Below are 14,813 nucleotides of genomic sequence, written 5' to 3'. Positions count from 1 at the left end.
TGAGTGTAAATGTGGCCTAAAAAGCAGTTGTGTATTCTTCATTCTACTACACCTTGGCAAACTGCATGATGCAGCTGGGAAAGTAAAATGTCATATTTAGTGTAGCCTAATTACTAAACTTTAAATATATACTCCCCTCCATTCAGAATCAAATTCCACACATATCCTCATGGGCACATTGATTTAGCAAGTACACATATGCTGTTTCAAAGAATTTGCCTCACAGGGAAACTTTACAAAAGGGTATATTTATTTCTATTCTACTTTTCCATTTGATACAAGGGCCACAAAAAGTGGTTTGATAGTAATGTGCTGTGACCTGAAAATGAGAAAGCAATGATTATAAGTTAATGCCAAGAGTTTGTCACTGATCCATCATGAGATGTCAAACTAGACAAGAATCAGACAAGAATTCAGGAAAAAGAATGTGGAAATAAACTTACACTTGAGAATGTTGTTGGGCTAAAGTTTTTTGTTTAATTTTCATGAAGTCCCTAAGGGAAATGGAGCTCAAACTGGCCCTTGTTGTAGAGTTTGGAAAGACCTTCATTCTTCCACATTTCAAAAGATGAAGGCTCAAAGTATTAGGTAGCTGCAAGAACCTATATTGACAAATCTTTTACTGCAATGTCAAAATGCCTAACAATGCTGTTGGTGCTCACTTGCAAGATAAGGCATAGTTAGTGAACTTCTGTCACAATGGAGAAAGTCACCTATTTGATAGGAAGCAGAGGTTCAATACAACCAAACTTGAAACAGACTTGTGTAATTGTACCAGTACATCAACAAACTGCTTCAACATACAGTTTGATGTTATCTTAAGCTACATCAGCACATACATCTTTTATTTCTTCCTGTTGCCATCCACTTCTACTGTCTTACGTTACCATTACGGGTGAGCTGTATGTCCTTTATCTGCTTTCTTGGCAAAGTAAGAGATCGTGCCTAAGTTCTATGAAAAATTAGTAGGTTTTTTTAAAGTACCATTTTTCCGTTACCAAGTGACAACTTCACAAAGTATTTATTTTCCAGTAATATTTTAATATAAAAATGTGAATCACTTGCTCTGGGCTTGTTTTCTAATAGGAAGTCTTATGGCAATGCAGAACCCAGGTATTTTCAGCCTCATTCTAATTCATTTGTGTGGCCATTTACCACCAGCAAAACATCCCTACCATCAAATCAAAACCAAAGCATTTTCAGTAGTCCAAAACAGACTAAATTCTAATAGCATTGTTAGAGTAAGCTTTGCTTAAAAAAAATTGAAAGTAAAACACAACCTTAAAAGTGTGCTAAGACAATAAAGACTCAAATTACATGAAGTTAGCTGCAGGTGCAATGTCAATCTTGTCTTTCTTTATATGCAAGTATAAATAGAGCCTATCCTTATCAAATTTTCAGATTTCTTTTTTCTCTCTGAAAATCAGATAATTATGGTGAAACCTCTAGCAGGGAGTATTTCATGATTCAGTTCAGCAGAACTACTAAAAGGGCCTCTGGCTAAATATAGTCCTTCTATCACGAGAATATCTCATACTTTGCAGAACCAAATTTCTCTCTCAATTAAAAAAGCTTTATTTTGTGAAATGTTTCCCCTATGGACCTGCCAAAACCCAGTATTAATTCAACTGCTTTAAAATGTGAGAACTTGTTCATGGCTTGTTTTTTTTTTTTCAAGAACATGTGAACTGAACCTATCACAGTGCATACACATAACGATATTCCTGTTTGTATTTTACTCTTTAAAAGTGTTGTTTCAGAAAAGTACTTTGGAGTAGCAAGTTCAGCTGTGAGATGGCTTAACTGGTCAGAGCAGCAAGTATTTGTTCTTTTGCTATGTATATTACATTTAGAGCTACAAACATATTAATAAAACCAATGGCAAAAAAACCTTTGAAGTTTGGTCTCTACATACGTATGCAAAATGAAAACCAGATATAGCTGCCATTCTCTCTTTAGTTCTGAGAATACTTTCCAGGCAACACCTGGGAAAACAATGCGCTGTTCTGACAGAAAAACCCTACAGAGACTGATGAACAACTTAAGCACAGCCTCTCTTCTAAGAAGTAATTATTACTTAAGTTTTGGAACACCAGAAAATTTCCAGGTGTAAATCTTCCTTAAGGATCAAGAGCAATTAATCAAGGTTATACTTTAACTGTAGCTGCCTTGGCAAGCTTATGCTCTAAACTTCAGTGTTCGCAGGACTCTGCTCCAAGGCTGAGTGGAATAATGTTTAATTTTCTTGAAAATAAGGGTATTTGTTCACAATCTAGGTTATGTCCATGATTATAAACATATTTATTCATTATTCTTTCTAGACTACCTGGAAGTGCTTTATTTTTCATTGGTTTACCACATTATGAATGATTGTTGCAATAGATCAGTATCTTGATTTTCACTGAGCCTGAAAAATGCTGTGCTTTGGGTTCTTTATACAAAATTATCCTATTATTGAGACACCAATGACCTAGAATTTGCACATTCTAATTAACCCAGTTCTAGGTAAAGTCCTGATAAGCAAATTTTGCTTCCAAATTTTTTTAAGTTCATAGCTCATGGCTACCCTGATAAGATTCCTGACCATTCTCACATCCTCTGCAGTAACCACTTAAAAAAATTAAACTGGTACTAGAATAATTACCAAAAATATTACAAAATTCTATTGATTCTGCAAATTGAGGCTTCCTATACAGACTGCTTTGCAAGTAGAGTAAGCTTTTGTGAACTTAAGTGTTCCAATATTGCTCTGCTTTATGTAAATTGATGGGTTTCTTTTTTTAACAGAAGCTGCTGAAGTTGCTAATTTCTGCTTTTATGGAAAGCCATGTAAGTGAAAGTAGCTTGATTTCTTGTCCTTTTTCAAGAGCCTATTTAATGTTTCCATGAAGCTTTCCAAAATGTCTGTCAGTTGGCCAGTCAAAGGAAAAACGTCCAGCATTGAATCCTACATGCAATGGTTATGGGTTGCAGCCTGTGAAACTCCATGTTAGCAAGAACTGAACTAACTACCCCCAATTCACACCTTTTAATCACAACATCTGCTCTAGATGCTTTTGTTTAATGGCAGTCTGTTTTCTCATTACTCTGCTGTTTTCTAAGATAGCATGCAAAAGCTTGAAAATCTAAAACATAAAAGCAAGGATGTGGTTTCAATGTAACAAAAGAATGTCTGTAAAAGAACAGTTTTGATTATTGTCAGGACAAAGAAGGCTTTCACTTGGTGCAAGGGAGATTTTTAGTTCTAGTCCAAGGCAGTTGGTGATCATAAGCTATTGCCCATCTTGTGCAATAGCAAATGTCTCGGAAGGCAAATTTTGATATGTAGGATTAGAGAAAAAAAATACTACTGCTATTTCTGCCTGAAGGTTCAAACCAGCACCAATAAACCGACACGATTCCTGTGACTGCAAGCTTCAACAGGAACCAAAGGTGCAGCAGTGTACTTACTACCTGTGTACTGGTACACAAAGACAAGCAGCTACCATTTATTCAAACAGGTCTCATAGCAGTGCGTAAGACATGGTTATGACATAACACAAGTGCATTTCTGGAGAAGCTAATTGCGCAAAATCAGTTGCTGATAACTATCTAAGTCTCTCTCAATCCAGCAAAAGAGACCGCTCTGGCAGGAGCTGGTGAAATAGCTACGGAAACAGACTCGGCAGGTTACTTTGTCCCTTTTTAGCAATCACATAGCATTACTGTAAACATCTCCATTAAAAGAAATACTGAGAAACAGATACTGCTAAATTCTGCTTGTGAAGGAAGCTGAACTGAAACTGACTCCACTAGAAGTTAAAGCATGCTTATGCTATTTATCCACTGAGTGGAGGATTTCTGTGCTGTTAGAAGATGTTTGGCACCTGCCTAAACCCACAGCATCTCAAGGAATTCTAGAGCAAGTATGAGCTGGTCATATTCTAACACTTTGTACAATGTTCCCTCAATCCATTCAAAACCTTTCTAGAGCACTTATATCAAGTGAGCCATTTGGCTTAATAATCTGGAATAGTTCAGTAATACTTCACTACATTTGGGAGAGGGTAAAATTACTCACATTTTTCAATTTCTCATTTTACTTTTTGACATCATTGGCACAGAATAAGAAATGCAGCACAGCTTCAAATATACATGCACTTAGGGGCACTGACAGCTTTTTGATTTCTATTACATTTTTCATCCAAAAGGTTGAGGACAAGACCAGATGTAGAGGACTTTCAGGGAAAGATGGAGAAGCCTCTTCTCCTGTGCACCATATATAAGCCTTTTCAACTTCATAATTCACTGCCTTGCTCACCCCTGAGTTAGATATAGCATCCTTGTCCTGCTAGTAAGAAAAAGGCATTAATTCTCTCTATTAATACCTTGGTCCAGTATAAGTTCTACTTGCACTGCAAATCACACTCAAGTATCTGATTTGTCTACTCAGCTTTCAAAGACTGGTGCTGAAACCGAAGGGGGTATTTTAAACTAAGAGAGTGAAACTGATTTTTTTGTTTTTAAAGCATGCATGGCAAACCTGCAGAAGTCCGAGCTTCCTGAGAATACTTAGTAGAGTTCAGATGTCAGTTTTGGCTATTTAACTTGTACCAAATAGGATAAAAGTGTATTAGAGAAGAAAATGTTTCCTGTTGTAGGACGCAAACTGAACTTGAATAGAAATTTGCAATGATCCTCCCCCAACAGAGCAGTTATATCTTAACTAACCATTCTTGCATTTCAAATGTGCAGCACTTCTTTTTGGTGACTCACTCATGAACGGGAAAATGGACAAAGCAACCCAATGACATGATTAACAATCCCTATTCCATTGTCTTCCTCGTATATTTAAATGCACAATTTAGGTAAGTGAAATCCTCCATACAAGTGCATTTTTCTTAGTGTCAGTTACATCTTGAGTGAACATAGGTAAGGTGTATGCCTGGTATGTTCCCTACATTCATAATGAGTTCTGCATCAGTGTAGCTCTGAAGTCTACAGCAGCGTTAGCAACAGTCTGTGACATACCACTAAGTTCACGAATCGATTGTAATTTTTACAATAATACAAAATAGCTTGTAAAACCAATAGGTAACATTGTATAGATGCATGAATATAAAAATAAACCACACCATCAATACGTAAACGTCACAACGATGACAACAGTTTTCTTCTCAACGGTCTTCAGTATTGATAAGTTGGTTCTCGTTGTCATATCCATCAGGCAGGTACGCTTTCCTTAGCTGATCTGACTTAGGTATCGAACCACCATTCTTGACGTAGCGGGACAGGAAGGCTCGAACAGATGGATGATCAGCTTTCTCAAGAGGAATATTAGCTTCCAGGCACATTTTCACAAAGTCCTGGATGACGCTGGTTTTCTCTGTCTGGGCAGTACTGTTGCATTGAAGGGAAGCAGTCAGAGTCCTTTGCTTCTTCCTGACATTCTGTTCCTCAAACTCTGCCTTCCGTTTTGTGTGTGTTTTAGACTTGAGGTGGTCATTGATTGCAGACTTGCGAACGTGATTCAGAACCACATTGCAGGAAGTACAGAAAAGTTTACCTCCATCTTCATGCAGCTCATTGCCAAACTCAGTCACACGATCCTGAGGAGTTACGTACAAAGCAGTCTTAGAGCGGTTACGTGATGGAGCAGACTTCACTCCAAATCGTTCCATTGTTGCCTTCAGCAAACTTCACCTGAAAATGAAAAAAGAAAGGTCGTTAAAGGGTGCTAGTAACTTCAACCAAATGGTTCCAGACACAGTCTTTTCAATATCCAACAACAAGACAATGACATGTATAAAACATTTTTGAAAAGGAGAATGAAGTTCCTCATGGATCAGACTAAAATACTTTTTAGTTTCTACAGCTGCAAAGCTCAACCCTTGAATCTCAATCTGTTCATCACTGAAAGCAAAATAGAAATGCTTTTTGGTTTTTCTTGAAGATAGTTTTCAACCTTTACTCTTTATGGTAAAGGGTTCTTAGTATTTTCAGCATATTTGACTGTTTATTAATTATGCTGAGTTTGTATTTTTCTGTTTATTTCCTGAAAAATGTTTATGTATTCTGATATCAAAAGCTCAGCTGTCCAAATATAGGCAAGAAGTTCATTACTGTCACAAAAGCCAGTAAAAAAACAAAACACCAAAGAACTCAAACCAAATCAACCAAACACAAACTTTGTTAGCACTTGCTGGGGAACACCCTGCACTTTTCCCCCAGCTCAAGTCACAGTAATTAGACTGAACCTTAACTCAAAAACAAATTGTTTTGTCTTTGCAACTAGACACTGCTGAAACACAAAACTACATACATTTCAACACAAGAACCTATATTTTCAAAGACAACTGATAACTATGAGACACTTTTGTCTTGTCATGGGTTTAGCCAGTTGAATCTACTGCTCAATATCTGATAGCATGCTAACATCATGCAGCTTTAAAAATGAAGTTCTGGCTGAAGCAAAGCGTCATGGGGCTTGTAGTTCAGATTGTAATGAGTCCTTCTGTGTCTGGTTGCTGATTCCGTTTTCTAATGTTGTGATGTTGGTCTTTTCTCCTTGGCTGGCTGTAGGTTTGTGGGGTAGAAGAGTGTTTTTATTGCTAACTTCTGTTGCTGCCTCTGGTTTTGCTGTGCTTTTCTGTGAAACAGGCACAAGTAATTGTACATTGTATCATCTCATTAAACACTCCTTATCTCAACCCAGGATTTTTTTTTTTTGTTACATATCCTCCTGAGCTGAGGAGGGAGGGTGGAATTATGAGAGCAGACTGTTGAAACCAGGACAGTCTATCTTGCCACCCAATGTAGAGCAAAAAGGGTCAGATAACGAGGAAAGATAATGAGAGGATTCAATTAAGGCTTGTCAAAAGTATTTTGTATACTTTTCTCCCATGGTATGTTTGCTGTGTTAATGTATCTGCTTTCTGGGGATAGCTGGGATTGACGTGCTGGAGCCCAGTCCTCATTACATTACATACACACTTACACATCTGCGCTTGATGTGCTTTTTCTGGTGGTACTTAGCAGCTCAGGGAAACGGCTTAAAGCTATGGTGGTAGTGTGCTGGCTACCGGAATTTTGTGATATGGTTATCCCACTAGCCATTTGGTGTAGGTGTAATGCCACCCAATTGATGGACAGACTGATGTGGGTTTTTCCCAAGAATATGACCTGGAGATTTGCCTTGAGGCTGGATAATTATGAGGGGCTGGGTGTGCAAGAGACCATAGGCAAGTGCCTAGGATGGTGGTCACCTCCAATGTCTTGGAATTTCATCCCTAAACGAGATCAAAATCTTGACAAACTGTTAAAATATTTGGGAAAAGTATGTTGCCTGTCCGTCCAGAAATTCCTGACAGAAATCACTGTGATGTGTTTGGGCCTGGCCCATGCTCATCACTGTTCAAAAGCACTGATGGGCCAAAGGTCTCTTGACTTGCAAACAGACCAACAGGCACTGTGGCTACTCAGAACCCAAAAGCCAGCATGGCAGCTGCACCAGACAACCATGCTGTGCCAGTATCAGTCACTCCTGTACAAAAAACCAAACATACGAGGAAAGCAGCTCATCTTTCAAGTGATGAGGATGAATCAGGATCATCAGGGAAACAAGCAAAACAGATGTAGTCACTCAGTCTTTATCCCTGGCCTTGAAAGATGGCCAAACAGTGGATGGAATGGCTAGCAGGCTCCTGAGATATGAAGCAATTCTCTCTTCCTCTGTGCAGGTCTGTGTTTCAGCTGTGAAGGAACTGTCCCAGGAGGTCCATGAACTCAAAAAGAGCATGTCTTATTCTTCAGCTGTATGGTCTTGTTACAGCAAGTGCTTCCACATCTCAATCTGGGAGGTAGACTCCACGGCGTACCTATAATTTTACTTACAAGACCATGGGGAAGGAGGATGGAAAACCCACAGCAGTCCTAGCTGTGTGAGTCTGTGAATTACAAGGAAATTCTCACTAGAAGAATGCTGCCCCAATTTCCAGTGGAAAATCACCCCCAAAAAAGCAGAACAACTGATCCTGCTTCTGAGTCTCCTGAAAGGACTTCCAAAACATCTTCACAGGACACAAGTGACTCCAGTCAGAATTACAGAGGCCCTGCCTCCAACCAGGTGGAGTGGAGAGACCGTGGGGTCTGTTGGACCACGTGGATCAGGTGGCTTGACAAGCTGAACCCAGAAGAGTATAAAGCTTTAGTAGATATAGATGCACAGTGTACTCTGATGTCAACAAACTGTGAGGAGTGGAACCCATTTTTATTTCTGGTGTGAGAGCTGGGTGTGTTAGAAGCTGAGCACTGGAATGCAGGCCACAGTTTGCTTTCACTTGGAGAGGTGGCTGGAATTGGCTTCTCCAGGGGTGGAAGTACAGGCCCATCATTTGGACTGATCCAGACTGTACTGGAACAGGGTGAGTTCCAGAACATCTGCAGTCTGTTGTGTACAAGACAATCTCAATTCAAGTGAGAAAGGACGTTGAATGATGCATGATAATATGTTGCATAATGTTAATTGCCGCTGCACATGGTGTAGATCGGGGTCCTCAAACGATGGCCTGCAGGCCGGATATGGCCCCCCAGGGTCCTCAATCTGGCCCGTCAGTATTTACAGAACCCCCCCACCGGGGGTTGTAGGGGAAACCAAGCAGCGACTTCCTGCCACTTAATCTGCTCGCCTGCCTCTGCAGCCCCCAAGCACCCACCGGGACTGGGCTAGAATCAAACTATAGTCCGGCCCCTGACAGTGTCTGAGGGATAGTGAACTGGCCTCCTGTTTAAAAAGTTTGAGGACCCCTGGTGTAGATGGTATAATGTCGATGTCATGGGTTTAGTCAATTTAATTTACTGATGACTATTTGATACCATGCTAATGTTATGACAGCTTTAAAATGGAAGTGCTGACCAGAGCAAAGCATCATGCTGCTTGAAATTCAGACTGTTAGCTGAGAGACTTCCTGTTTCTGGTTGCTGCTTATGGTTTCTGATTTTGGGGTGTTGGGTATTTTTTTGCTTGGGCTGGCTGTGGGTTTGGGGGGGGTGAGTCACTCCATCGCTGGCTTCTGCCGCTGCTTCTCCTTGTACTATGCTTCTCTGTGAAATAGGTTAAGGCAACTGTACCTTCTATCAGCTTACCTCAACCCATATATTTTTGTTATTTTTCTTCCCAGCCTGGGTTTGTGAGAGGAGACTGCTGGAATCAGGACACTAGTATCACTCTAAATTACACTGTACTACCAAAGTTGGCAGTAAAGTGCGCACTAAAATGAAACAGGATTGGGGTTTTTTTGTGGTTGAGAAATTGAGCTGGTGTAAACCTCAGTCAAAATAATTTAAGTCCTTTTCAAATTGAAGCTGAAGTCAAGAAACAGCTCTGTTTAGGTTTGAGGTTTTCTGTGCAAAATGATCAAACTACACTAAAATCCCACTTCCCTAAACAAAACAAAAAAATAAGAAAGTATTACAAAGAAATGTAATGGGGTGTTGGGTATTTCCCTACAGGTATGAATGACCTTGAAGAATTTTGTACTGACAGTGCTTACAAGACAGACTGAGATGTGAATAGCTCTAGATGTATTTTTCTACACTCAGACTGCTGTTGGAACATTTTAAAAGATCAGTCTTTGAAAGACCAGAACTTCCAAACTAACCATAAGTTGAGCTTGGCCAGCTCTAAGGAGTGAAGTTCCTGCTGTCCAGAATGCCTTTTACTTGCTCTGAAAGTACAGGAACAGAGAACTGTCTTTTTTTTTTTTTAAATGATTGCTACGCTAAGAGATGACAACCTTTTGAAGCAACAAGGTGAGAGAGACTTTCCTATTTAGCTCCTTTACACGTTAAATTTTGAATTGTCTGCTACTTCACAGAATCATAAGTCTTGACTCATACTACACAATGCTTCAGACTAGATAAACCAACTATTTTCAGCATCAAAGAACCGCCAACATTCTTTTTATTGCTTTATGCAATTTATCTCCATGAGTTTCCTAGTAATTGTTTCCTGAGATCAAGCAGAAAACACATCTTAACATAAATTTGTTGCCTAGGCTTCTGAAACATCAAAACAAATTCTTTACCAAACTAGTTGTTTGCACTTATGCTGTATCAAATCCACAGGAACTCTGAACTACACAACTGCTTTTTTCGTGGTTTTCTTGTGTTGTTTCCCCCTCCCCCCCAAATTTTGACGTGGGTTCTTTCATACCTGCTAATGCCTGAACTACCTTCTGGACTCCCAAAGGCCCGGGAAGATGTGCGTGAGGACAGTGCATCCAGGACAGACACCAGTTACACTTCCCAATGAGGCAAGCTTTTCTGAAGGGGGGGGAATCCTGGAGAAGGTAGATTAGCACGCCTTGACTGAGCAGTCATGGGAAACAGAACCACGACGTACGCGTGGTACCTCTTGGCGACCCCAAGAAGTCCTTCATATGAAGGAGAAAACACCTCTGTTTTTCCAACCACCAAACACGTTCCCCTCACCCTGACTGGGATCCAGAACTCGAGACCCTGGCGTTTGGTCACTGAATTGATGGCGGCGTTAACCAGTAAGGGCTTACGAGAAGGGGCGAGGGCCACGCTCCAGACGGCTGTCTCAATCTTCTCGCTCCCCACAGGACTCAGGGCCTGGCCCGACGCCAGACGGCGTAACAGGGACCCCAGGCCTCCACTACCCCTCCAGTTTCGAAGCGGCAGTAGACCAGTGCTTCAGCCCCACCCCACCCCTCTCCTGTGAGTGTTTTCACAGCAAAGCCGGAAGGCGCTGCCGGCCCCACAGCCCCGCGACGCTCTACAGCCGGGGCTTCGAGAGAGCGCGGCCCCAGGCGGGCCCCGACGGAGTAGTGCAGCCCGCCTGCCCCCGCTCGCCCCCTACCGGTCCCCATTACCAGCTCCAGCCGCGCAGATTCCCCACGCCGCGCCACCGCGGGGCTACTGCTGCTACCGCCGCCGCCGCCGCTCTAGGGGGGAGCTCTGCGCTGTGGGTCAGGCTCCCTTTCCCACTGACGGCCGAAGCACCGCAGCCAGGCGGACTTAGCGGCGGCGGGAGGCGGGACCTAGGAACCGCCTAGCAACCGCCGCGCGCGCCCACCCTGCCCCCGCCGCGGTGAAGCGGCCAAGCGGCAGAGATCCCGCAGCGATTGGTTCCCCTGTCCTAGCGTGAGAGATGGAAGGCACTTCTTAGCCAATTAGAAACGCGGGGCGGGCATAGGCGTTGCGATGGAGGAGTGCTCGGACGAGGCAGGGCAGGCGAGGGCAACAGCGGCTCTTAGCGGAAGGGGTGTTTTGACAGTGGGAAGCAGCCGAGACATCAGCGGGAGTGTGACAGACAGGAGAGAAGCCAATGGCAGAGGGCGGTGAAGTAACGAAAAGACTTTTGCTCCAATCGGCTGTCGCTTCGGTGGAAGCAGGTGGAAGGGGAGCCTGAGGTCAGAGGTTATCAGCGAGCCCCTCCCGTCGCCGGCCGTGATCGGCACGGTGACTGGCCAATAGAGACGCGGGCTGGGGGGTGTGGCCGGACATGAGGTGGCGCGGAGTGAGGCGTCCCTTCCGGCGCGGTGGGGTGGGGGCTCGGGGGTGTTCGGTACGCGCAGGGCGGCCCGGAGCAGCATGGCGGAAGACCGAGAGTGATCAGGAGTCAGAGCGGCTCAGTGAGAGCTGGAGGCGCTGGTAACGCCGGGACTGCCCGCCGGACTGCCGGCCCTTCTCAACAGCAGTATTACTGCCCGCCGCTTCTGCCAGGTGAGTGCCGCCTTGCCCCCCCTCCCCCCCACCCTCGCCCGCTCCTTGCCCCCCTCCCCCCACGCAGCGGAGGTGGGGCGCAGTGAGGGTTTGGGGTCCTGTCCGTTCTGTCGGAGTTGTGGGGGTAGCACGGTGCTGTGGCTGCTTTTTGTTGGCCTAGGGTCAGTGTCGGGGCAGAGCCGGGGGATTAGTGGGCCAGAGGGCTCCTGGCCTTGAAGCAGGGACAGGGAGCAGAGGAGACGCCTGTCCGTCCACGGGTCGGCTGGGAGTGCTGCCGCTAAGTTCTTCCGGCCCGGGGGCGAGGGTGGAGGCCGAGGCAGGGCGCAGGGCCGGCTGGGACTGGGCAGGAGGGATTGCGTGGGGGAGGGAGCAGAGAGAAGGCAGCTCCCGGCGCGGAGGGTTGGGGATCGTCCTGAGGGTGGGCGTGGCCCCGCCGCTGCCGGGAGTCTGGCCGCGTTCGGGCCCGGCGGACTGAAACACGTGCGGTGGTGGTGCGGTTCAAAACAGCTCCGGCTGTATTTACCTGAGCTAGGAGTTGGGCAGGTGGTGGAGGGAGGACCTCGGAAACAGTCCTGTAATGGTGGTTAAATAGACCGGGGTGGTCGTCTCTGTATATACATATGTGTTTTTATTATTTATATGTTTTTATAGATATATTTATTATTATTCGAAAAGCTATCATTTCTTTATTGTGGGTTCAGAATTCTTGTGCTTTTTGTAACCTCTATGTATGTCTTGCGAAGTAATAAGCGCCAACAGATTGTTTTCCTCGTTGCTTTCATCAGCAGGTGTTGATTAACCCTAGTTATGAATGAGTATATTTCAGCACACTGCTTGCCATTTTCGAAACACAGGCTAGAAATTTTGGTTGTGTGAGATTAATTCATGGCCTTCCATTTAAATATATGCATTTCTGTGTTGCCATTGTGTTCTCATTTTAACATTCAATGAAACAGCTGTTTGAAATCTCAGATAACATGCTGCTCAGTAAGTCCACAAGGCTGCTTTTTTGGGTTTATCAGTCTTATGTATTTTCTTCTCTTTGGTGATTTTCTTTAAACTGTGTGAAAAAAAAAAGTGAGTCAATAAAAGAGAAGGGTAGAGCAAACTACAATGGTGAGAATTCACAGCCTATATTTCATTAAGTTGGAAGGTTGCAAGATATTTGCTTCTGCTGAGCACAGAACTGTCTTAGATTTTTCTAGCTATATGTACCGTGTATTGAATGTGTTGTATTAGGAGGAAGCGTGGGCAGAGTGATAGCTTCATATACTAATGTTCAATGCTGTTTCCCAGATAGGAATTAGTAGAAAACAGAAAATAATAAGACCAGGGAAGGAGTTTGCTTGTAGAATAGTTGCATCATAGTTGTTACTGGTAGAATATCTGAATAATTTGACCTTGTGTAGAAAGGTTATAAAACTCTCTTCCTGCTATGTTTTGTTTTGAGTTTATTAGCTCTAAAAGTGCTCATCAAGTGTTCTGAGTATATAAAAGGCTGTTTCTTTTCTTCTGAACTTCTTTAATAACCCTGATTATTTAGGAGTAAGTATGAGTTATGTATTAACACCTTGTCTCTAGGATTCTTTTTTTGTTTAAATTCAGTCTAGTGTGATCAGCAGTCATGTGCTTACTCAAAATAAAATCTTCCTGTTTAGTTAGCATGCTTTTTTAGTAACGGATTTTTCTACTGATGTAACTGTGTAAATACAGGGTCCTAATTGCTGCAGTGTGCTGGTACAAAAAGCTTGTGGAACATCTGTGTTTGACAACAAACATGCGTGATGCATATTAGCTTGTTTATCCTCATGAGAATGCCAGTGGTGTAATTACATTGCTCTGTATGTATGTGTACATAGAGAGGGCTAAAAGGCCCTCAGCCTTTTTAATAAGTGAAGCATATTTATCTTTCTTCAGAAGTATCATGAAGTTTAGGTCATCTCTTATAACATTTATGGTAAAATTTCTCACTGAATCACTTCACTAGATTCAGCTTTAGCTTCTGGGTTTTTTTTTGTTTTGTTGGGTTTTTTTTGTCACTAGATGTATCATTTTTTAGAATTATTCTCCCTTTAGCTCTACTTTTTGTCCCAGAGGGCTTGTACTCTTTTCTATCCAGGATCTTTTGAGATCGGCATTGGCTGTTGTGCATATCGGGACTCCCCAACTTAGGCCACTCTGCACTGATAACACATTTTAACTTGTAGGGTTATTTGGTACTTCTTAATGTTCTAGGTTGTCTTTCTGTGTTCCTGTTTGTACTGTCAAAATTGAGCAGCGAGTTTGTAGAAATATTTGGCAACAAAACCCACGAGTTTGAACTACTTAAACTAGTTTTTTTCTTTTCTAATAACTGTATTTTTTAATATATGGCTGTGCTTAAGCCATAGTGATGAAAATCTTCTTGTCTGCATGGGAAAATAATATTGTGCAATCGCTGCTTGTGTTGAAGTATGCACAATTCCACGCTGCCAGTAACAGCTACAAAATGGAAGCAAGCCCTTTTCTGTCCTGGGCGGCCTTTTCTCTAAGTAAAAGCAAAAAACTCTTCACTGATCTTAGAGTTATGGAGTGTTTATACTTTCGCATGCAATGTGTTCTCTCATCCTGAAATATCTTAAAAAAGTAAAAATATGCTGTAAACAGCCAGATTAAGTACTAAACTGAACTTTGTTTTACCCATAGTTGATTATATAATGTTTGATAGGGTGACTGGATTGTCACAGTATTTTCCTTAAATTTACGTGTAATCACAATTTAATGAAACAAGATGATGTCAGTTGGGACGTACTCATAAACCCATGTGTTGTTTCTGGACCTGTTTTTTCATATTGCAGGTGTGCAATGGTCATACAGAGCCATTACACCCTGAATCTTTCAAGGTAAAGTGGAATAAAATGTTTTCTTAGATTTTGAGATTGACCAACATTAGGAAAACAAAACCCAAGACTTCTGTGTTAGAATGCAAAGAGACAGTTGGAGGATAAATGCCCCAGTTTATGCATTTCACCAACTGTTTCTATGTAACTTTCTAAAAATTGCTGATCTGATTATTTCTCTCTTTTTGTGAAGTTGATGCATACTGA

At 42.4% G+C, this 14,813-nt stretch overlaps 2 protein-coding genes across 5 annotated transcripts in view; one reads left to right on the top strand and one right to left on the bottom strand.

Moving 5' to 3' along the window:
* Nucleotides 1-3,458: 3,458 nt before the first annotated feature.
* Nucleotides 3,459-11,170, bottom strand: CGGBP1 (CGG triplet repeat binding protein 1). Of its 4 annotated transcripts, none has more exons than XM_064166850.1 (3): nt 10,875-11,170; nt 9,639-9,704; nt 3,459-5,682 (listed from the first exon to the last, which is right to left on the bottom strand). In XM_064166850.1, exon 3 carries the CDS (start codon nt 5,658-5,660, stop codon nt 5,157-5,159), a length of 504 nt encoding a protein of 167 aa, XP_064022920.1. In that variant the 5' UTR covers nt 5,661-5,682; nt 9,639-9,704; nt 10,875-11,170; the 3' UTR covers nt 3,459-5,156. The 4 variants fall into 4 exon arrangements, with proteins under 4 accessions (XP_064022920.1, XP_064022919.1, XP_064022918.1 ...); XM_064166849.1 differs by lacking the exon at nt 10,875-11,170 and adding an exon at nt 10,193-10,720; XM_064166848.1 differs by lacking the exon at nt 9,639-9,704 and having other exon boundaries at nt 10,875-11,168.
* A 547-nt stretch (nt 11,171-11,717) lies between these two features.
* ZNF654 (zinc finger protein 654) overlaps nt 11,718-14,813 on the top strand; it is a 48,494-nt gene continuing 45,398 nt past the window's right edge. The window contains 1 exon segment of the mRNA XM_064166916.1: nt 11,718-11,727. The gene's annotated coding sequence lies outside the window, so the exon portion shown is untranslated.

Source organism: Pogoniulus pusillus, chromosome 28 (assembly GCF_015220805.1).
Source record: "Pogoniulus pusillus isolate bPogPus1 chromosome 28, bPogPus1.pri, whole genome shotgun sequence".
Classification (NCBI taxonomy): Eukaryota; Metazoa; Chordata; class Aves; order Piciformes; family Lybiidae; genus Pogoniulus; species Pogoniulus pusillus.
This window is presented reverse-complemented; position numbering and strand designations above follow the sequence as displayed.

Bases quoted from the DNA above. Each gene is read 5' to 3' on its own strand.
- CGGBP1 (XM_064166850.1), bottom strand. From the start codon at position 5,660: ATGGAACGATTTGGAGTGAAGTCTGCTCCATCACGTAACCGCTCTAAG.